This window comes from Equus przewalskii, chromosome 9, assembly GCF_037783145.1.
Source record: "Equus przewalskii isolate Varuska chromosome 9, EquPr2, whole genome shotgun sequence".
Lineage (NCBI taxonomy): Eukaryota > Metazoa > Chordata > Mammalia > Perissodactyla > Equidae > Equus > Equus przewalskii.
Window position 1 is genome coordinate 66,391,723 of NC_091839.1, and position 24,334 is coordinate 66,416,056.

General features: G+C 39.2%; 1 protein-coding gene and 1 long non-coding RNA gene across 15 annotated transcripts in view; one reads left to right on the forward strand and one right to left on the reverse strand.

The window, feature by feature from the left end:
• CEP85L (centrosomal protein 85 like) overlaps positions 1–24,334 on the reverse strand; it is a 201,168-nt gene that overhangs the window by 141,982 nt on the left and 34,852 nt on the right. For 2 of the 14 annotated variants that reach the window (XM_070559320.1, XM_070559326.1), the window contains exon 1: positions 9,228–9,680. In XM_070559320.1, the coding sequence (XP_070415421.1) occupies positions 9,228–9,300 (73 nt within the window). In that variant the 5' untranslated portion in view covers positions 9,301–9,680. Of the gene's footprint in view, positions 1–5,138; positions 5,230–5,746; positions 6,037–6,427; positions 6,744–7,213; positions 7,363–9,227; positions 9,708–10,757; positions 10,867–19,911; positions 20,129–24,334 lie in introns of those variants that run through there. The other 12 variants (XM_070559324.1, XM_070559331.1, XM_070559325.1 and 9 more) reach the window with 12 other exon arrangements.
• On the forward strand, positions 5,987–20,382 carry LOC139073644 (uncharacterized). The gene is made up of 3 exons (XR_011522633.1): positions 5,987–6,118; positions 17,145–17,243; positions 19,219–20,382. It is a non-coding gene; the product is annotated as an uncharacterized lncRNA (long non-coding RNA).

Genomic DNA, 24,334 nt, shown 5'->3' on the forward strand with positions numbered 1-24,334 from the left:
TGCAAAAAAGTCACAAAAAATTACATGAAACATTGAAACACACAAAAAATATTCAAATTAATAGTAAGCAGGAAAAAACCCAGAAAATACTATACTACACTGGTAAATAACTACCTAATATGGAAGAAACTTAATATAGCAATATTTATGTTCCTTATCCCACTTACATTATGTGCTCCGCTCCATTTTAGCACTGTTTATCTCCAGGGTAAATGACTAATAGTTTTAGTTTTTTTCTTTTATTACAAAATTAATAGTATAGCTTAGTGGAAAAGAATGTGGACTGTGAAACCAGGTTGCCTGAATTCAAGTTCTGTATCACCTCTTCTTAGAAGTAGACCTTGAGTAACTCACTTCGCCAATCTGTGTCCCAGTCTCTTCATATGTAAAGGAGAAAAAAAATATGGTACCTATCTTATACAAGTGTCATGATAATTGAATGAATTAACATGTAAAGATATAAAAAAAGTGCCAGGCATAAAAACAGACACATAGACCAACGGAACAGAATAAGGGCCTAGAAACAAAATCATACATATATGGTCAATTAATTTACTACAAAGGAGCCAAAAATATACAATGGGGAAAGGACAGTCTCTTCAATAAATGGTGTGGGGAAAACTAGACAGCCACATGCAAAAGAATGAAACTGGACCCCTACCTTATACCATGCACAAAAATCAACTCAAAATGGGTTAAAAACTGGAACACAAGACCTGAAATCATAAAATTCCTAGAAGAAAACATGAGGAGTAAGCTCCTTGACATTGGTCTTGGCAAAGACTTTTTGGATTTGACACCAAAAGCAAAGGCAACAAAGCAAAAATAAACAAGCAAGACTATATCAAAGTAAAGAGCTTCTGCAGAGCAAAGGAAATCATCAACAAAATGAAAAGGCAACCTACCAAGTGGGAGAAATCTTTGCAAACCATGTATCAGATAAGGAGTTAATATCCAATATACATAAAGAACTCACACAACTCAATAGCAAAAAAACAATCTGACTAAAAAATGGGCAGAGAAACTGAACAGATATTTTTCCAAAGAAAACGTACAAGTGGCCAACCAGTACATGAAAAGGTGCTCAACATCACTAACCATTAGGGAAATTCAAATCAAAACCACAATGAGATATCACCTCACACCTATTAGAATGGCTGTCATCAAAAAGACATGAAATAACAAATGCTGTCGAGAATGTGGGAAAAAGGGAACCCTTGTGCACTGTTGGTGGGAATGTAGATTGGTGCAGTCACTATGGCAAACAGTATGAAGATTTCTCAAGAAACTAAAAATAGAACTACCATATGATCCAGCAATTCCACTTCTGGGTATATATCCAAAGAAAATGAAATCACTGTCTCAAAGAGACATATGCACCCCCATGTTCACTGCTGCATTATTTACAATAGCCAAGACATGGAAACAACCTAAGTTTCCATCAACAGATGAATGGATAAAGAAAACGTGGTGTTTAAATACAACAGAATACCATTCATCCATAAAAAAGGAAATCCTGCCATTTGTGACAAGACGTATGGGCCTTGAAAGCATTATGCTAAGTGAAATAGGCCAGACAGAGAAAGGCAAATACTGTACTCTCCCTTATATGTGGAATCTAACAAAACCTAACTAGAAGGAACAGAGAACAGACTGGTGGTTCCAAGGGCAGGAGTAGGGTGGGGGAAATGGATGAAGGTAGTCACAGAGCACAAACTTCCAGTTACTAGATAAATAAGTTCCGGGGATGTAATGGACAGCATAGTGACTATAGTTAACAACACTATATTGTATTTTTTGAAAGTTGCTAAGAGAGTAAATCTTAAAAGTTCTCATTACAAGAAAAAAACTATAACTGTGCAGTGATGGATGTTAACTAAACTTATTGTGGTAATCATTTCCCAATATATACATATATCAAATCATTATACTGTATACTGTAAATATAATATAAAAAACTAATATAATGTTATATATCAACTATATCTCAATCAAACTGGGGGAAAAAATCCAGCTCAATCTAAGTTAACTGGCTTTCTTGCATTTAAGAATTTAATCTGAATTTTAAGTAAACAACAGCTAGTATTCTTTGCTTTCTAAATACAAAAAAAGGAAACCTAGGGGCCGGCCCCATGGCTCAGTGGTTAAGTTCACACGCCCCACTTCAGCGTGTGAAAACCCCACGGTTTTGCTGGTTCGGATCCTGGGTGCAGACCTGGCACCACTCATCAAGCCATATTGAGGCAGCGTCCCATATAAAGGAACTAGAAGAACCTACAACTACAATATACAACTATGTACCGGGGGGCTTTGGGGAGGAAAAAAAAAGAAATCTGGAAGTTCATTCATTAACTACTGTAAATAACTTTGAAAACATTACCACGAAAAGGTATAAAACTCTTTTTCAGATGTGATTCTGAATTTCCTTACTTTCCCTTCTAGTATAACAAGTAAAAGCTTTAAATGAGGTTGGGTCAGGGTGAGGTTAGTTTAAAACATTCCAAAATAAAGTTTTGAGAAAATTTATAAATATCTCCCCCAAATTAAAGAACTTAATTTCTAATCAAACTTTTTAGCACACTATTCCTAAAATGAGAGAAATGCCTCGGCATTAATGAAAAAGCTTCAGTAATGTCATGGCAAGGCAATATATATTTCTTATGGTCGATAAACACACAATCTCTACCTCTACAAGAGTAATATAACCACCTTGTAGAAACCTTTAAACTTTACATGAAATTGAGTCCAAATCTTTGACCTCATTCTTTTCCAGAAGGATAACTAAAAACTACAGTTCATTTCAGAACTCTGATGCTATACTGAAAAGTAGCATCAATACAGTTTCAAGTTTATTTACTTGATACTTACTATGTAAAGAGGGTATAAAAACAAAGTTCCTGATCTTACTCACTCTCTTTAGAAGTAATTTAAAATCTCATCAACAACTTGAACTAATTTAGCACTACCTAATGAAGTCTTAGAACAATTTATCACAGGAGAAAAGAAACAAAAATAAAGGTCAAGTTACTACTTCGAGGCAGATTCTCAGACCAGAGCATGAAACAAAACTAAATACGAAGGTCAGGTCCCCTAATTGAGAAAACCTTCTATTCTGATGGGAAGGAACACTTATACAGTTCAGATGCCCTGGGCAGAGTCCTCCAGGCAAGGCTCAGCCACTGTTCAACTGAAGGCATCCCAGGAGATGCTTCCCCTAATTTTAAAGCTGAAAGTCCCACGCAGACCCACACAGTTGGTAACCTTAGCTTGAGAACCGGTAAGGAGAAAACACTTCAAACACTGATTGAGCACTTCTGTATCACTCTCTATGCAATGAAGTGAACTGACTGGATTAGAGTCTCTCACTGAAACTGGCCAGCAGCACTGACCACTGTCTTCTGGCTCCTCTTTCAAGGCATCTTGGAAGCAGACTGCGGTGATCACGCCTGTCTTCAGTCTCCTCTCTTCTGGGATACAGCACTCTCCTGGTTTCACTCCTACCTCAATGGCTCCTCCTCCTCAGTCTCTCTGGATGGCTCCTCTTCCTCTAACTGCCCAGAAAACATTAAATGTCCCCAAGCTTGGCCCTCTGCTGTCTTATTTTAAATCTCTGCTGGCTTCTCTATACTCTCCATGTGATCACCCTTAAACACCATTTATACACAGGTAACTCTCAAATTCCTATCTCCATCTCCCCCGTCTCCCTACTAAGCTCCAAATTTGTATACCCAACATCTCACCTGAACAACTAAACAGCATCTCAAACTTCACACTGCCAAAATAGAACTTTTTAAAAAAATTATTTTATGGAGGTCATATTGGCTTACAACATTGTGTAAATTTCAGGTGTACATCACTATATTTTTTTCTGTATGGACTAAATCATGTTCACTACCAACAGCCAGTTTTTATCTGTCACCATACATACGTGCCCCTTTATCCCTTTCCCCTCCCCCCAGCTCCTCTTCCCCTCTGGTAACCACTCATCTGTTCTCCTTATCCATGTGTTTGTTTATCTTCCACATATAAATTAAATCATACGGTGTTTGTCTTTCTCTGTCTATTTAGCTTAGCATAATACCCTCAAAGTCCATCCATGTTGTCACAAACGGCACCAATTTTGTCCTTTTTTTATGGCTGAGTAGTATTCCACTGGAGATATATACCACATCTTCTGTATCCATTCATCCATTGATGGGCACTTGGATTGGTTCCACTTCTTGGCTATCATGACTAATGCTGTGACGAACACAGGAGTGCATATATCTTTTTGAATTATTGATTTCATGTTCTTTGGATATGATCCAGGTAGTCCAAAACAGAACTTCTGATTCCACTTATCTTCCTCACACTCTTACCCATCTCGGGAAATGGCACCACCATCCATTATAATTACTGAAGCCAAAACCACACTATCACCTTTGATTCCTCTTTCTCTCATGTGCTACCTTCAAACCATCAGTAAATCCCATCAGATTTCTCAAATATATTCCAAATCCATTCTCTTTCCTTCTCCAAATCCAATCTTACCACTGTAATCCAAGCCATTCTCTCTCACCTAATTACTGCAATGACCTATTAACATTTCCCTACTGCTATTCTTTCTCCTCCCCCTCCACAATTTCTTCCCCCACCAAACAGCCAGCAGTGATCTGTAACACCAAGGATATGAAAGTCTGCTTCGTTTCCCCAGTACACAGAACAATGTCTGCCTCACAGGCGCTCAGCGTGCTGAGTCAAAGAATGAAGAATCGTCTCCCCTACCCTTTCATAGCTACCTTCTCCACCTGCAGCACAGAATTCCAACTTCTCACAATGCCTTACATCACCAGGCCTCCCTCACCTCACATCCCTGCTCACTATGCTCTAGACTCACTGGCTTTCGAAACTCCTCAAACTTCCCAAACTCACTTTCACCTTGGAGCTCTTGCTGTACCCTTTGCCTGAGCATACCTCCACTCATGTCTCGCTCCTTCTTTCTCATCGTCCAGGTCTCAGCACAATGTTACCTCAACAGAGAGAACTCCCTTAACCAGCCTACCCAAAGCAGCTCTGCCCATCCTCCGCCATCTCACCCAGTTTCCTTTTCTTCATAGTACTTAACACTAGCTGAATTATCTTGTTGTTAGTTTACTTACAGACTGTTCCTCTCCACTAGAACGTAAGCTCCCTTAGAGCTGGGACCTTATCTTTCTTGTTCAGTGATGTATCCCTGGGGCCTAGTGCAATGCCTACCACACAATATTTATTCAAAGAATGACTCACAAACACTTACCAAGTACTTATTATGTGCCAAGCACTATGCTAGGTAACAACAACGGATTTTTTTAAGTAAAGAAAAATAGAAAGCGGAAGTAAAACATTAGTATGAAGAGTAATTTGATGTTCTTTCTATGTTGATCATTCCCACTTTTGAATGCCTTTATACAACAAATTCCACTTTTTAGAATATTATTTACCCAGTGCAAAATATGAAGATCCTTAAAGTAGTCATAATAATTAGTATCTCATTGTAGCTTTAGAAGTTACCTAGATGGTTACATTCTTCATTTTTTTAACGCACAATTTGAGGGAACTAATTAAGCTACCACTCAGTAAAACACTATCTAGGAAACTTCATGAATTCATCATTTTCTCAGAGAACACACACATTTCATCTAGTCAGAAAAATCATGACTCTGTAAAACCTTTCTGTTCTCAACATACAGGAATATTCACAACATGACAATAGAGGTTGTCAACTCACCATTTATTGCCTGGCCTCAGATTAATTTACCAGCTTCATTCAAGCCATGAAATGACTGAATTCCAAATACTAATCAAGTTCATTTCACAAAAGTCATCACTAAAGTAGTCATTTACTCTCATTCCCCAACGCCTATTATAAAAGAACATGTCCAACTGAGTTTAGGCCAAAGAGTTATGTTTCATTGTTACCATAGTACTTTTAGGTCCATCTAATTCAGAACCGCAGCAGAAAACCTTAGTACTTGATGTAATCACACCAGTTACTACCACTATCATTATGATGTCACTAAACACCTTATGTCAATGCATCAACTAGGAAAAGGCAGATTTAAAGCTCAAGGCACTGAACAAAGACCTTTCTTCAGATCATGTAAGTGTTTTCTATAACATTTTCTTTTTGGCACACTTTAAAACTGTCATATCCTACCTCCACATGTTTTAATGGTTGAATGTATTAATATTTCTAAAGTATGATTTATAAAAAGGAACAAATTCAGTATAACTAGGTATAAATACTCAAAATATCACTATATCATATTAGATGCTTAAAGCCTAAGGGAAATACATCTACCCTTCATCAACTCTGAAACTATTACACATTTTTAATAATAGGGTATCATCAAATGCACAAAAGACATACTCTTGTCCTATTTAAAACTAGCTTTCTAACCATACTTACCAATAAAAAATAAACGGGGGCTTCTCTTTGATCTTTTTATGGAAATATAAGAAAACATTCATCTTATTTTCATTTACAACAAAGTTACTCTAGAAAGCTGAAAAACTGTGGGCAAAAAAGAAAAATTAAACACTAAAGCAAATGTCAAAAGTTCAGGATTTTCCAAACCACACTTGATACTGTTCCTATTTATTTTTACTGCTGTTACCTTAAAAAGAAAAGTTTCCTGCAATTTTTCTGAACACTGGTTCTATATTACCTTTGGTTTTCCCTTTAGTCTAGTTATATATTTGTATAACCAAACCAGTTTTAGGACACCTAGAATTAACCCACATATTGAGATAAACTCATTTAAATACCAGAAATTATTTACTTGTCCCTGCCTTCACACTGGTCCTCAGGACCAAAATGACTGCTGGTAAATTCAATCAGAACACTGGTTCCCTTTGTCTTCAGGAAAGCTCTAAAATCATTCAAGTTAGTCAAAAGATATATGGGACAATATTTCAAAAATATAAATTTTCTTCAAACTCTCAAAAAAGGGAAAAAATCCCTACATGAATCAACTCAGAGGTCATTATGCTGACCTTCAACATCTCCTCATTTGCTAAAGAAACTAACCTACAGGACAACTTTTTTAAACTAACTAAAAAATAATTTTAAATATTTGTTTGCTCAAGAATAAACTAACATAACAAATAATTACATCACTATTACTGTAAAAGTAATCTACTCTTAGCACATAGCTGAAAAAAAATTTTATTAGAAAGGCATGTCCTGACTTACCAACGGTTTATCACTGTCAAAGTTGAGATAAAATATATGCTTTGTAAAGATATACCATCCAAATTCCTTAAACTTGGGTAGTATTTATAAAGTATCTTCTTCCACTATATTCTTCCTCACAGCAAAGGCTTAGAGGCTGCAATGAAACCTCAACGTGCTTCCTTCAGTTACTTAACAACTGCTAAGCACTATGATGCTTTCTTCCTCAGAGAAAATAATGGAAAAATGGATACAATGCTTGGCTGATATTATACCTCCAAACATGTTATTATTACAAATAAATTTTAAGAGGTTCAGTTACAAAGACATTACAGATGGCTTTTGACAAGTACAGATCACTGAAACCACTCCCTCCAGCCACTAGGGATAATGAAGCGTCTTCTCACTGAGTTACTTTGATTGCAGGATTTGTAGATACTCAGTAAGCATCAGAAACCTCTCAACTGCAGTCTTCTCTTCTTAGGACAAATACTATGCATTTTAGAGAACGTAATTCCCTCCTTATGTTGGTTTTTACTAAACTCTATCCCTTCTAAAAGTATTGCAGGACCCAATTTAAGAGAATGATTTCGAATCTAACTCTGGATTTTAAAATTTATGTATGTCTAGATTTAATGTATAGTATGGTGACTATAGTTAACAACACTGTATTGTATGCTTGAAATTTGCTAAAAAGATCTTAAGTGTTCTCATCACACACATGAAAAAATGGTAATTGTGAAGTGATGGATTTGTTAACTAGTTTGTAGAGACCATTTCCTAAATGTATACATATATCAAAACATTAAAATGTACACCTTTAACATATATACAATTTCTATTTGTCAATTATACCCCCAACAAAACTGAATTACATGTCTAAAGAAGAGCCACATCACAAATTTCTAAACTATCACAGAATTGCATTGTTTGAAATTTTAACAGCAATCTGAGTTTGTGCCTGGTATTTTTTAAACAGCAGAATACACTACCAGCGCAAAACCAGGTCCAAACGCTGCTTCTGCTTTTTTGTTTTGCAAACGGCTTTGTAAATGTATACAAAAATGTCAGTTACAGAAGTCGAGCTCGAAGATTTTGTGGAACAGGGTTACTTCATAGGAGTCCTAGAACCACCTAAAATTGGAGGAAAAATTGTGTGTGTGTACGTACGTATGGCATTTGTTCTGGATAAAAGGTCCCTATCACTTTCAACTTCTCAAAGGGGTTCAAAGTTCAATCAGGTTAAAGAGCCTGGAGGAATCGTCAATGTCAGATAACTTGTCACAGGCAACCCAAGCCTTACTTTTTGTCCCAAATGAGGGGAGGATTTATCCTAATTTGGTGGCTCTGACACAACTTCTGAGCGATGCAGGCATGAAATGGCTGTCCGATACAAACAGCTCCCTTCACACACCCAACGCGGTAAACCCCAAATTTTCCTGAAAGGGGCCAAGGAGATGCAAACGGACCAACTCCCCGACTGCTCAAAGGTCGACTGGCTCTTACAGGACGTGTCCTCCCTCGTGCCAGAGAGGGCTGCGGGGCGCGCCCCGGGCTGCGGCAAGGGGCTGAGGTTCCCCCGGGGGGCACGGCATCCCCAGCAGCCTCCTGCCGCCGCCGAACGCGCCCCAGAGCGGCCGCGGGCGTGGGCGCAGCACGGCCCGCCCTCCCCGCGCCGCCGCCGCCGCAGCACGGCCGCAGCGACCTTCCCGCCCGGTCCCCGGGAGCCCCGTTATCCAAGGGGCCGCTCACCCCACGAGGGGAAGAGAGGAGGACAGACAACAAAGCCCAAGCCGAGGAGGCCCAGGGAGCTTTCAGGCGGGGCGCGGGGCCGGGGCGCCCAGGGCCCGGGACGCGGCCGCCAGATGTCAGCCCGGGGGCCGGGTGTCGGCAGGGGGAGGAAGCGGGGAGGGCGGGCGCGCGCGGCGGCGTCGGGGCGGCGGGCAGGGGAAGCCAGGCCTACGGCGGGAGGGGGCCCGAGGCGCCACGGACGGCCGCGACCCCCGCCCCAGCCGCGGACCGTCCCGTTACTTACCCGCCGGGAAGCTTCGGGCTCCGCCGGGGCTGTCCCGGCCGCCGGCCTCCGGGGCCAGGAAGCGCCCCCACATCGCGGGCAGGAGGGCCGGCTGGGCCGGGGGCGCCCGACTCCCCACGTCCGTCCGCCCCCGCCTTCGCCTCCCGCTTCTTCGGCGGCGGAAACTTGTGCGGCGCCTGGGCCGCGGCGGCCCCGGCGGGAGGGCGAGCTGGGTAACGGCTGCTCAGCGACGGGCGAGGAGCGCAGGGGCCAGATTCGCCGCGGCGGCGGCGGCTGCCATGGCCGAGCCGGCTGGGCTGAGGCCCCGGCCGGGGAGGCGGCGGCTCCGCGGTGACGGAGCTCGGTCCCTGGCTGAGCCCAGGCTCCGCGGCTCCGGGCGAAGTTGCAGCTGCGGCTTCTCTCCGCCCCCTCCGCCTGCTGAGCCCGAGCCCGAGACGGAGCCGGAGCAGGAGTGGGGCGGGGCCGGGCGGGGCGGAGCCTGCCGGGGGCGGGGCTTTGGGCGCCTATATAAGGCGTGCGCGGCACGGGGCGGGGACTGCGGCTGCCCTTGGGGGCCTCTGCGCCGTTTCGGTTCGCCGGTACCGACTGGGGCGGCTGGGCCAACCAGCCGCTTCCTTCCTTCTCCAACCTCACGCCCTGCGAGGTGAGAAGAGGGTGATAATTTAGCCCGGGGCCCTATCTTTCGTACCCCGCTACCCTGGGTAATCCTTCAACCCTCCAGGGCTCCTCTCTGAAGGAGGCGTGGAAGACCTGCCTTCGCAGCACAACTGTTTGAGATAAAGAGCATAACCCGGGAGGGGTAGGACTCCTAGTCTCATTTGGGATTGAGATTAAAGTCGTCGTCGTGCATTCCACCAACATCGTTTATAGATCACTGTGCAGGATAGAAAAGAGGTCGTTCCAATTCAGTAAGGGAGGAGACAGATACCAAAGTATCTATGACACAGGCATGTGCGCACCCAGGAAAAAGCAGAGACGGCAAAGAAGACCCAAGGATAATTAGTACCAGAGGATTCATGGAGGGCCCGTGAATTTTAATCTAGTAGCCCAGTGTTTCAGATAAGCAGCCAGAAAGGAGTCAAATTGGCACCAAAGTATGTATTGGGAGTGTAAGTGTCTTTACCAACTACACCTTCACGTTTCTCCTCTGCCTGGTCAGTTTCCACTCTTCACCTGGAACCCCGAATGCAGGAGCAAGTATCCTGAGGAAGGACCGAAGACTGCAGCATCCTCTTTAAATCTTACTTCTCTTTGGCAATATTATAATCCTTCCAACATTTAGATACAAATAGTTTATTTAGTAAGTATTGGTCGAGCACTGTAGAAGGAGGCGGGCTCTGCTCTAGGCAGAGGTAAACCAAAAAGCAAGTCTCTACCCTCAACAGGCTTTGAGTCCAGTGACGCTTTTTCCTGTTTTGGAAGTTTGTTAACAAAGGCCTCACATTTGTATTTAAACATCCTGTAGTTGGGAAATACTGCCTAAAACTTTTAGAGGTTAAATTACATTTTTGTGTATAGTCTATCACTTACCTCATCTGTGCTGTAATTTATCTGATTGCGGTGTTCTGCTCAGTCTCCCTCCCGTACAGCTCCACTTATTTCTCCAAATCATGAGCAATTGGCCAAAGGTCGCCTGTTTCTGAAGATAGAACGTGACAGAAACATGAAAGAAGAATGTGATTGGTTCCTTTTTCTGATTTACACTTCAATAGTATAGGTTCAAAAAGAAACTTGAAAGAATAAATTCCAAAAAGAATTATCAGAAGCTATAGGACTATAACAAAGTATCCCTTTTTTTCATGATTTACAGTTACCGTAGTCTCATAGGTACAGCATTTATTAAATAAATCTTTTTTATACAGTTCTAAGAAATGTATGAACTATTACAGATACATCTTAGTCCTTTGTGAGCTTAAAATATACTCTTGTTATTCCAAAACTCTGCCAATTTTCACTTAATTCTAAACAGTTTTTTAAAAATCCTTCACTCTGGTTTTCTACATGTTTTTGTGAATGTGAAGGGCATGTCACTACACACACACACAAAGTACATGTGAAGCTGAGACTATGTACAATATTTCAATACCTATTACAGAATGAAAGCAAACAGCAAAAGCATCTTGCTATTTTGGCCGTTGGCACCAAAGATAAACATTTTTGTGTTCCTACTAATTAAACTTGGGAGGATAGAGATCTAATGCAATTAAAATAATTGAAATACTAAGTGGGAGTATTATGTGTATGAAGTAAACTGTAACCATCCATTTTTAAAATCATATGGCTTCTAAGTATGTACTGAATTGAGATTCCCTCCACCCTATCCATGATACACCCAGTATCCGTGGTTCTCCAAATGATTAAGTTTATCATAGCACATGATCAAAACCCTCAGGACTGTCTAACCATTACTAAGCCTGATGTTGTAAATTGGCATATTTTTCTTTTCTTGTAAAAGTATGTAAAGACCATAAGGAGAATCCTACAAGCAAAGACATTTATTGTTGAACTTCAGTATTTTGGTCATTGTTTTTATAAGCAGAGATAACACAAGTAAGTAATGAAAATAGTGACTGTGTATGTTTGTGTGTGTGTGTATAAATATGGTTGCTTAGGGGAAATTTAGATACTTAATGTTTTGGGAGGGGGCATAAAAAATATAAACTAGATCACAGAACAGAGAAATAGTACTAAAAATGCTGTATTTAATACCAAACTGTATTAAACTATTCCTTTAAAATGTTGCATTCCCAAATACAACAATGTTAAAAGGATCATTCACCATGACCAAGTGGGATTTATTCCAGGGATGCAGGGATGGTTCAACATATACAAATCAATCAACATGATACACCACATTAACAAAATGAAGAATAAAAATCACATGATCATCTCAACAGATGCAGAGAAAGCATTCAAAAAGATATGGCATCCGTTTATGGTAAAAACTCTGAATAAAATGGGTATAGAAGGAAAGTAGCTCAGCATAATAAAGGCCATATATGACAAACCCTCAGCTAACATCATACTTAACAGTGAAAAACTGAAAGCTATCCCTCTATGAACAGGAACAAAACAAGGATGCCCACTTTCACCACTCTTATTAATATAGTATTGGGAGTCCTAGCCGGAGCAATTAGGCAAGAAAAAGAAATCAAAGTAAGCCAAATTGGAAAGGAAGAAGTAAAACTGTCATTATTTGGAGATGACATGATTTCATATATAGAAAACCCTAAAAAAACTATTAGAAATAATAGATGAATACAGTTAGGTAGCAGGGTACAAAATCGACACACAAAAATCAGTTCCGTTTCTATACACCAACAATGAACTAGCAGAAAGAGAAATCAAGAATACAATCCCATTTATAATTCCAGCAAAAACAACAAAAAGATACCTAGGAATAAGTTTAACCAAAGAGGTGAAAGACCTATACACTGAAAACTATAAAATATTGTTGAAAGAAATCAAAGAAGACACAAGGAAATGGAAAGATATTCCATACTCATGGATTGGAAGAATTAACATAGTTAAAATGTCCATACTTCCTAAAGCAATCTATAGATTCAGTGTAATCCCTAACAAAATCCTAATGACATTTTTCATGGAAATAGAACAAAGAATCCAAAAATTTATATGGAACAACAACAGGCCCCAAATAGCCAAAGCAATCCTGAGAAAAAAGAACAAAGCTGCAGGTATCACACTCCCTGATTTCAAAATATACCTACAAAACTGTAGTAATCAAGACAACGTGGTACTGGCACAAAAACACACACACACATATCAATGAAACAGAATCAAGCACACAGAAATAAACCCACACATCTATGGACAGCTAATTTTTGGTTTTTTTTGGACAGCTAATTTTTGACAAAGGAGCCAAGACCATACAATGGAGAAAGGAAAATCTCTTCAATAAACGGTCAGGAAAACTGAACAGCCACATGCAAAAGAATGAAAGTAAACCATTATATCTTACACCATACACAAAAATTAACTCAAAATAGATTAAAGACTTGAATGTAAGACCTGAAAGCATAAAACTCCTAGAAGAAAGCATAGGTAGCATGCTCTTCCACATCAGTCTCAGCAGTATCTTTTTGAATATCATGTCTCCTCAGGCAAGGGAAACAAAAGAAAAAATGATCAGACTAAAAAGCTTCTGCACAGCAAAGGAAAACATGAACAAAATGAAAAGACAACTTAAAAATTGGGAGAAGATATTTGCAAATAATATATCTGATAAGGGGTTAATATCCAAAATATATAAAGAGCTTGTACAACTCAACAACAAAAAAACAACCCAATTAAAAAATGGACAGAGGATCTGAACAGACATTTTTCCAAAGAAGATATACAACGGCAAACAGGCACATGAAAAGGTGTTCAACATCACTAATTATTAGGGAAATGCAAATCAAAACTACAACAAGATATCACCTCACACCCATCAGAATGGCTGTTATTAAAAAGACAAGAAATTACAAGTGTTGGAGAGGATGTAGAGAAAAGGAAACCCTCATACATTGCTGGTGGGAATGCAAACTGGTGCAGCCACTATGGAAAACAGTATGGAGATTTCTCAAAAAATCAAGAATAGGACTACCATATGATCCAGCTATTCAACTTCTGGGTGTTTATCCAAAGAACACGAAAACACTAATTTGAAAAGATATATGCACCCCTGCATTCATTGCAGCATTATTCACAATAGACAAGACTTGGAAACAACCTAAGTGCCCATCAACAGATGAGTGGATAAAGAAGAAGTGGTATAAATATACACTGGAATACTACTCAGCCATAAAAAAAGATGAAATCTTGCCATTTGCAACAAGGATGAACCTTAAGGGCATTATGCTAAGCAAAATGAATCAGACGGGCAAAGCCAAATACCATGTAATTTCACTCATGTGTGGAAATAAACAAACAAACACATAGATAAGGAGAATAGATTGGTGGTTACAGAGGGCAGCAAAAGGAATAAATGGGCACATGTGTATGGTGACGATAGCAATTAGACTTTGGGTGATGAACACTGTATAGTCTACACAAATTGAAATATAATGAGGTACACATGAAATTTATATAAAGCTATAAACCAATGTTACCTCAAAAAATTACTTAAAAAATAAATAAAATGTTGCTTTCAAAAAAAGGCATTATTTAAAAATTAAACATAAATATTGCATCCATAAATCTTAAATTCTTTGGATATGAATCTGAACTGATTAAGTTGAACTATCTTATGGGTATTTTTCTTATATAAATTTATCAGATTGGGCAAACAACAGCCAGAGAACTGGAGAGTGATATAACAATGGATAAAAGTGATATTTTAAAACTAGAAGAAAATCTTGAGAATATGAGGAAACCTCAAGACAGGTTAATGTTTGCAAAAATATAAAATATCAAAACCAACAAAATGTAGAAAAAGTAAACCAACCAATAGCAATTGAAATAGTTCCTAAACAACAAGTACCACTTGATAGAAACAGATTTGTGAATGAAGTCTAAAAAATTCCAAGGAACAGATAATTTCGGTGTATCAAGAGTGTAACAAGGACCATGATATGTAACATCTTCCAGATCACAAAAATGACAAGTTACCCAATTTATTATGGGTTGTTGTAATCTCAAATATCATTTATAATAATGAAAAAAAAAGAAAACTAAGAGACTCTTTCTTTTGAGGATGGATTTGAAAATCTTAATTGGATTCCTAGCAGATACAGTCAAAGGTTTATAGACAACATGTAGGTTACTTAGGCTGTCTGTGGCTCAATTTCCTCATTTGTCATTTGGGGATTGTAATAGTAACTACCCCATAGGATTGTTGTGGGGATTAAATGAGTTAATAATTGTAAAGTGCTTAGAACAATGCATGTGTGCACCATATACTGGTGATAAAGACAAACATACGATCTAGAAATGGAGCTCTGTTATACCTCACCAAGGAAAAATATCATTCATTGGTATATCCAGGTCAGTTACAGATGATGCTTTGTATACATCTATCAGAATGGAGTAAAGTACTGATTGATTTCCTTTCCTGACCCTTTGAGGTTATTAGTTAGTCCAGGAATTATGGTGAAATAGTATACTCTTGAGAAATATTTACCAAATTCTTTGGGGCCATGTTTATGGAAGCCTTCATCTAGGCTATGATTCCCTGAATTCCCCATGTGGATGTCTGCTTAGCTACTGGGTTTCCTATCCTACCCAGTACTATCAAAATAGAGGAAAGAAGATTCGGGAGAGGTGGCTAGGTGGTGTGGCCGTGCCAAGAGGGCAAGGACACCTTATCTCAAGTCCCTGATTCCTGGGAGATACAGAAAATGAATCCTACTTGTACGTTTGTCTCCAGAGTTGGGCTGCAATGGCCAATGAGAAAATAGGTAAGATATGAACTACTGAGTCATGGAGCAGTCCTTTGGGTGGGAGGTGAAGGTGGGAGGAATTGAATTTAGCCAAAACATAAAATTAAGTCTTCCAAGGGAGCATCAATAATTACTGGACCTGCTTAGGACTTACATCTTTGTCAATGGAACATATTGTGATCACCATCAGGTCATACTCAATCTATAGAAGAGATGCAAGGTCATTTACAATGAAAGGGGACAGCAACATTGACAATGTATAGACATGTTTGTCTTCCTTTTCAGACACCAGAGGGGTAAGTGGAAGGAGGGAAGTGTGGAGTTCAAGAAAGCAGATCACATCTTCACAAACACACACACACACACACACACACACACACACGGCCTCCTATCTAACCTGCACTAGTGGAGAAGAGAACTGTTTTAATAACTTAAAATATCCAAAACGTTATGGAATTAGATTGAGATGTATTCAGGGGAGAGGGGAGTTTTCAACAGAGTACAGTTGGTAGCAGTTAGTGGGGAAAAAACCTTAGTGTATATACTTTCAGTGACTTGAGACTTCTCACTAAATCAATTACGTATTTTTTGTAATCCTCAAAACAATCTGTCATCAACAGTTAGTTTTAGCTCCATTTTAAAATTGAGAAAAAGGACCCAGAGAAGTTAACTAAAGATATATAGGCAGTAAAGAGCTAGAATTCAAATCTGAGCTATATGACCCCAAAGCCCATGCTTTTCCCACCATGCTCTTTAACACGTTGCAAAACAAAAATTATAAGATTTTTCTTCAGATGCCATGGGAGAAGGAAGTACCTAAATATAGGATTTCTGTATGGTGTTTAAGGTTCAGCTAAGCTTGGAAACCATATGACATTATTCTGTGGTGTTGGATGATTTTCTTTAGCTGCAGCCAGCAGTTTGAGTATAGGAATAAAGAAGGTAGACAGATAAACAGGGTTTTGCAGTGTAGACACTTAGGGAAAAAGGGCAAGGAATTTAAGAATATCGGCTGCGGAATGGATGAAGTGGTAGGGAACTGGGTCCAGCCTCTCTGGAGAAAACAGTGGTCATGAGAGGGCTGAAATGTTGGGAGAAGGTTGAAGAGATAAGGGAGTGGAAGTTTCACATGGAATCAAGAGCAGTCATAAAGAGAGTCAGGGAGTAAACATTAGACACATGGGGTGTGAGAAGTGGGGCAGTAGAGGAATTAATCTATGAGGCAGCATTGGAATTGCATCTCTCTGATCTCCCTTCAAGAAAGACCCTGATGTTCACTTGCAAGGAGTGCAGTTGGCTAACAGCCTCCAGCCATTAGCACCTGTGGGCTCTGCCTCAGCTTTGGAGTGGAGGCCCCACTGTTCCTGGATAGCCACAGCCAATGACTGACTGAGCACGGAGGTACTGGGGCCTGCCATTCTTCCCAACATAGAACTCTTCTAATCATCAACTTTTCTTCTCTAGCTCTCAACTGGGTTGACCAAGACCTCATCAGATCCTCTTTAATCCTGTTCCATGCCCCTTTTATCTTTCACAGATGTTATCTTCCAATAAATCCCTTGGACTCCTTGACTCCTAGCATCTGCTTCCTAGAGAACCCGACTGAGACAATCTGTGAAGAGAGAGATATAAAGGAGTTGAGTTTTCATCTATTTGTTTGTTTTAAATAGTAAAGTGGGGGTTCTGTAGAGCATGATGAACATGTTTCTGAGGACAGTAAACCAAGGATGGGTTACACATAGCAATATGGACTGAAACCATACGCTAGTATAGATAAATAAGTGCCTTACATCTTCAGTAGTAGAAGAAGCCAAGTTTGAGCGGACTACAGGTTTAAGTGTACTCAGAATACCACTTGGGCACACGTGAAACTCATGGGAGAAAGTCCTCAGTAGTCGTGACAGGGCTGGGCCTGGCAGCTGCTGCCCCAGTTAGAAAACTTCCACTATCCAAAGTATTTCCAGGAGTGAACTACAAACCGTGAAACTTATTGAGTTTCTTGAGGTCAACAGGATTTTAATTACTTAATTAAGAGTAAATAATTGGTTATAACTTCACCACTCAAATAATTTTAAAACATGAAGGCAGTTTTCATAGTAGCTTCCTTACTTCTAGGGAAGAGAAGAGAATTCAATAACTCTGCTAACTTTGGTGAGTTTTATTCCGAAGGATTTTCCCCATATTGCTTATACCACAGAAGAATGTAGGAATCTCTGTAACTGTAAATAGAGTTAGTATCGCCAAAACAATCCCCAGAGTGAGCTGGGCTAATTTAAGGAGTGGACTGTCCTTACTAAAATGTCAATGGAATTTTAACAAGTATTATAATATATTCAGAAAATGAAATGCAAGTCTAGCTGCAGTTTTCAGGTTTACCAGGGAACTAATTTCTTATCTTTGTTTTTTTTTTCTGATTGTAAAATAATACATATGAAAAAACAGATAGAAGATAGTATTAAAATATTTATTACTTATTCATTTAGTAAATATTCATTGATCATCTAAGTTGGACAGGAAAAACTAGGGACAGGTGTGACAGACTGGCTTGCTTCACTGTAACCCTTTATAGGTTTTGAATTTCCTGTTATGCAAACATACTTATTTATCCTTAAGGTGAGGGTTGTTTGGATTTTAACCCAAATTATTTCTCAGAAAAGATGGAGTCACTTTGTATTCCAGTCCTTACAAGTCTGTCATATTATGGGTCACTCTCTTAATTATTTTAATCAACAACATACCAATTGAAGAAATCATTTAGCCTGACGTAAATTCAATCTGTAAAATCTGGAATTTGTATTTTAAAAAAAGACAAATTTAAGATGTCACTTTAAAAGGTAGTATAATACATTGTAGTGATTATAAATATGTTATATATGGAATGGGAAAAAGCAACATATCTGAATTAGTAAATTTAATAAATAGAAGTAAACTAATAAATGCTGTGTGACATTTAACCATTTGATTTCTGTCTCAAAATTTTAACATATCAAGTTGTCCCAAACACATTTTGAAAATGTCTGAAAAAAAACCGAGATCACCTTATATTCGGAAATATCTAGACTAAATTGATTAAAATTAATTAATTAAAGTTTATCTACTTGTTTCTCCACTTTGAGCCATAATAGACAAGGTAATTTTTAAACATTTCTAATATTTTGTAATGTTATGTTTGGGGACTCTGTTTTTAACTTACTACTTTATACTGAATTCGGAAGGAATAATGTCTTAAAGACTTTTCTTACAACCCAGTAAGACGTAAAAGTTTTAAAAAAACTAAAATAACGAATTTGTAATTGAGATTTATTTATGTTTTGCTGTTCTATGCACCTTGAATCACCAATTACTGAACTGCAAAATGAAAGCCGAGAAAAGCCACCTGAATATCAAATACATTCATTATCATAAGTGTTCACAGAGAATATGAGATGAACTAACAACGAACAAAGCGTCTAAAATTAAATTCACATCTTCATACATATACTATGAATGATGACATAATAAATTACAAGAGAGATATATATGATAAACCTGAATTCATATGACATTTTCCTAATTGTGATATTATATAAATATTTATATTAATTAATCAGGTGCTTTTTTTTCCATTACAGATAATTTCCTAGTGAAGTTATGGAGCAAACTTTAGCCTTAGTAAAATTGGACAAGTTATTTCTACTGTGAAAGATCGCTGAAGGATAACTGTTTTCAACTGAAACCTAAAGACAGAGATAGCAGTTAACATTTATTTTCATAATCTTAAAAAGGTATATAATTTCAGTAGGAGGGACCTATAGCAACACTAAGTGGGGGGTGGAGTGAGGACATTTGATCAGTGCTGGGGGAGAGCAAAGCAAAGAGGCATTATCCAGAGAATTCTGCACAGCAGTCGCCCACCTGATCCGGGCTGCCTTCTTAGCTTACCCTTGAACGTCAGCCTGGTTCTGGCCCAGGCCCAAGAGCTAAGTTTCAGATCCTGGCAGGCTTAGGAGAACAGTGCAGCCTGGAACATCTAATCCCACTCCGGCTTGCTCTAAAATGGCCCCTGAATTCATCCAGCTCCTGAGCCTGCTGCCTGAAGCTGTTGCTAGAAACTCGAAGCATAGAAGAGCAATGCCACTTTTGCTCCAGCTTTGAGTTTCGGTTTTACCATATTAATTTTTTCAAGAATTTTCATCTTTCCACATGCCATCTTTTAGAACAGATTGCTTAAAGTTTCTTAGAGGAAATGAGGCACAGTTAGCAGATGAGAGGGTGTACACCCGTGTTCCTAGGGCCCGGGCAGCTATCACCTTGTAAGGACTTACCTGCTGCAAGAGAAGCCAGGGCCAGGCAGTGTAGTTTTTCTGTTGCCTTTTAATCCGGGGGCTTATGATGGATTTCCTTAAACTGTTTTGGTACGTGTGGGCAATCTCCTACTGGTACAGCCTCTGTTAGGAGGTAAAGTTTGTAGGCTGCAAGGTGGCTTTCTGCTGAGGACTGCCGGCCTCCTGGAGAGGGTGTCTGCTGAGGGAGACCTCGAATGAGAGCCACCGTGAAGCTCAGATGCCTCGATCCCTTTTCAGATACTGGCAGAAGGCCAGACTCAGAGTGTTCCTCCAGGGAGTAGCTGGGTGAATTGGCAGGTGGCCAGGTGAGGGGCAGACTGTCATTTATAAAGTGATGGTTTTTATAGACTCCTAGTAATCCGTACTGCACTTACCTGAACCCTGTGGTTTCTGGGAGAAAAAAGAACCAGATTATTCTGCTATTGGAATAAAACCAAGATAAACACTGGATTTAGGTTTGTGGGATCTATATTGGTCTTTTCAAAATACTTCAGTATTTATTTCAGCAAATAGCCCTTGCATGATCTTGTGTCCCTAACTTACACTTTTCCTGGGTCCTGTGATGCTCTCTGCTCCTCCAGTTGCCATTAAGGGTCCCTTGCTCCACTGTGCCCCAGGGCTTTGTAATGTTGTCTATAACCACCTCATTAACTCTCACCCGGCTTGGGTTCTCTGAATCTGGTTTCCTTAAATATGATAAAGAGTATGTCACTTATTGTGAGAGATGTCAGAATATTCACAGAAAAGAATGAGTATTGCTAAACTGAGAAAAATATGATTACCATAAAATGTCATCTTAAAATTTTCTTGTAGTTTAAGATTTGCATAAACAAAACTGATATTTATTAATGTGTCCTATTGAGTGCCCAGCACTGTGCTAAGAATTTTACCTGCACTGTCCCATTTAATCTTAATAACAACATAATAAAGAATAGTAGGAACCATTATTATTTCCATCTTATAGATGAGAAAACTGAGGCACAGAGAGATCCAAGGAGACATGGTTAACAAGTGGCAGAGCAGGAATACAAAGCCAGTTCTGCCTGACTCTAGAACCTGAGTACTACTTTAATATTAGCTATACTATGAGCACTTTAATATTAGCTATTACTTTATTAGTAATCAATGATTTAACAACTAAAAGATATGGAAATGAAATGCAAAAGAATGATAAACATCCAACTTCAGTCATCTCTGTAGAGGCAATGAGGGAGGGGAGCGGAACTGGGAAGAGGGTACACAAAGGCTTCAACTGTATATATAAGATTTGATTTTTATAAAACTAATGAAAATATGGAAATATGTTAAGATTTGATAAACCAGGGCCACAGGTAAATATTTTTCTCTGTACTTTTCTGCGCACCTGAAGTTATGACCTGATGTCATCCTATTTGGTTGATATGAAGACTAAATAACTAAGGAAATAATTCTGGTGAAAGTCTGGAGAAACTGATATCTTTATACACTTCTGGTAATGTAAACTGGCCCAACTCTTTTGGAAACCAATTTGGCAATATGTGTCAAAAACCATAAAAATAATCTTACTCTTTGTTTCAGTAAGTTTCCTTTTGGGACACCATCCTAAGAAAAAAAAATCAAAATATGTGTGCACATACACACATAAATACACACACTGAAAAAATGATACGCATAAAAATGTCAACTGCAGTATTATTTATACTGCAGTACGATAGTGGAATACAATAAACAATCTAAAAGTTTACAGTAGATTATGTACTGTATTATGCAGCCTTTAAAGTAACATTTATGAAGGCAATATAACAGTTTGCATAATACTAGTGATGTATTATTAGTTGAAAACAGTCAGAATACGAAATTGCATATCCACTAGGATTAAATCAATGAAAAAATAAGCATAGGAAAAGGTTAGAAGGAAGCACCATAAAATGATGAGTACGGAATTAGTGTTAGGACCATGAGATTGTGAATATTTCTCTTTCTTGTCTCTCCCAAATTTTTGATAATATTGGTCTCTGATATATTGTTTTTGTAGTGTAAAATTATTACATAGTACACAACTAGCCTTGGAAATAATGAGATACATTCAAAAATAAACTAGAATTCAAGGGAGAGGATGAAAAGTTCCAAGGAAGGTTGTAGACAGTCCACAAGCAATGCAGGCGTTCAGAGGAAGGGGAGATCATCAGGCGGGTGTCTTTAGGAATGCTTCCTGAAGGAGGCGCTGTCTGTGGGCTTCAATAATCAGCAGAGCAGGGTAAGAGCTGGGACTAGGAGAGGGCGCAAGGGAAGCGGGCGTGCAAGCTTTGAAAGGAGAAAGATGTGAGATCATCTCAGGAAACAGCACTTCATGTCATGAAATATTTTATTTTCAATTTTATCTGCTGATTTTTTCAGAAAATGTGGTGACTTTAAAGTTGTCATGGTTGAATTAATTCCACCAAACAACTGGTTGTAGAATCTTAGCAACATAATTATGAGTTAGGCTTCTGGCTCCAAATCTTTCATCTAAAAATAATCGCAATGACTGCATCTTGGGAAAACAAAGCCATTACCTATTCTTGTGCTCCAGCTATCTTGGTAGTCACTTACTGGAAAATGGATCATGGGGAAAATAACTGCATGTTTTTAGAACACTGCTTGTCACTCTTACCTTCACTAAGTAGATTAATGAAATAATTTTAAAACTTTTGGTCTAGAGGTATGCTCTTAAGCATGCACATGACTTAGGAAAAATCTTTTATGCTCACACAAGGTGCCTGTGCTCCCCAAAGGGCACAGCCCTGGCTCTCCTGAAAGCCTATGTTATTCCTCTAGGGAGTGTATTTTCTTGTCCAGAAAGGGGGACGGAGGCCAGGGGTGGAGATGTGGCGGGTAGGAGGGGGGATGTTAGGTAGGTCTCCAACATGGGTTAGCTGGATGAACCTGTATGCTCCACTGCCCACCTCATACACCAGCTGCTCTTCGCCCAGCTTCCTTGGGTTAGATAAATACTCATTGAATGATATATGAACAACAGGATTAATGATAATAGTTGCCATTTATAGAATGATTACTTTGTGCTAGGAGTTTACATCCATTAACTCTGACTGTCCTAAGAATCCTGCTGAGTGTATAACTCAAATACCAGGACACTTAGGTTCTTCAAATGACTCTAGTTTTTTTTATTCTTTAAGATCAGGGTAAAATAAAAGCACTTGATTGCCATCTCCCACACCGATGAGAAATCTGCTGGTATTCCCCACATCTCCAGGTTTCTCTTCCTTACCTCACATTCTGTTTTCCTACCTTGGCCAAATTCTCCATCTATCCTCTACATCCCTCTTGTGTTTGCTTTCCCTTCTGCTGGACTGCCTTACCCATTACCATAAACGCATCAGCTTAATTTCATCACTCTCCCAAGTATTGCCCACATATGACTGCTGGTAAAACAAACATCAATTTATGTTCTGGTGAAAAGGTAAGGAATGATTCACTGTGGTGCCAAGTGACAAACAACTCAATATTGGATATTAAGACTATTGCCCCAAATAAAGCCTCAGACTCTTGGCTATTTTGCTGGACTTCTTTTCTTCCTGGGGTTGGTGCTTTCATCTCAAGCTCTTGGATGCTCAAAATTCTTCATCATGCAAAGTGATTTATTTCTGTGCCTGGGGCTTCCTCCTTCGTATCTAAAGCAGGCCTATCAGGGTGTTTTCCTAAACTTGGAGTCCTAGGAATCAGAAGGCCTGTAGTCTGCTGTGGTTTTAAATAGCATTTTTCCCCCACCGCTATGTTATTATCCACATTTACACAAGATGAAACAAGTTTAGTGAAATTAAATGATTACCCAAGAAAAAGGGCCAGAGTGTGAATTACAAGCCTGGCTTGCCCAACTCAGAGCTTAGGTTCCTCCCTCCAAACCAGGATGAATGCATGAGAGTCAATACTTATTGAATGTTTACGGCATGTCTGGCTCTGTTCTAAGAGCTCTAGGGGCATTAACTCATTAAATCATCACTTAGCTAATATGCATTTTATAGATACAGAGATGGTAAGTAACTTGCCCAAAGTCACACAGCTAACAAATGGAAAGGCCAGGATTAACACCCAGGTAGTTGGTCCCTATGGTTCCCATCATTAGCTGCCATGCTCTCTCAACCTCATGCTTCAGCTCCCCTCACTTGGTTCAGTGGCTGGAAATAGGGGCAGATACTGGGTGACAGTTCAGTCTGCACCCTGAAAATGACTCCAGTGTGGTTTTGGAAACTGAGCTTTCTGAAGCTATGAGAATGCAGGGGTATTGTTGGGGTCTGAAGGTATAATTTGCTCAGTGACAAACTGAGTTATAAACTTTATAACTGCTGCTTTTGAAAGTAATAATGGAATTCTGTCTTTTCTAGCTTAACGATTTGCTACATTCACTCAATTCATTTAGTCAGTC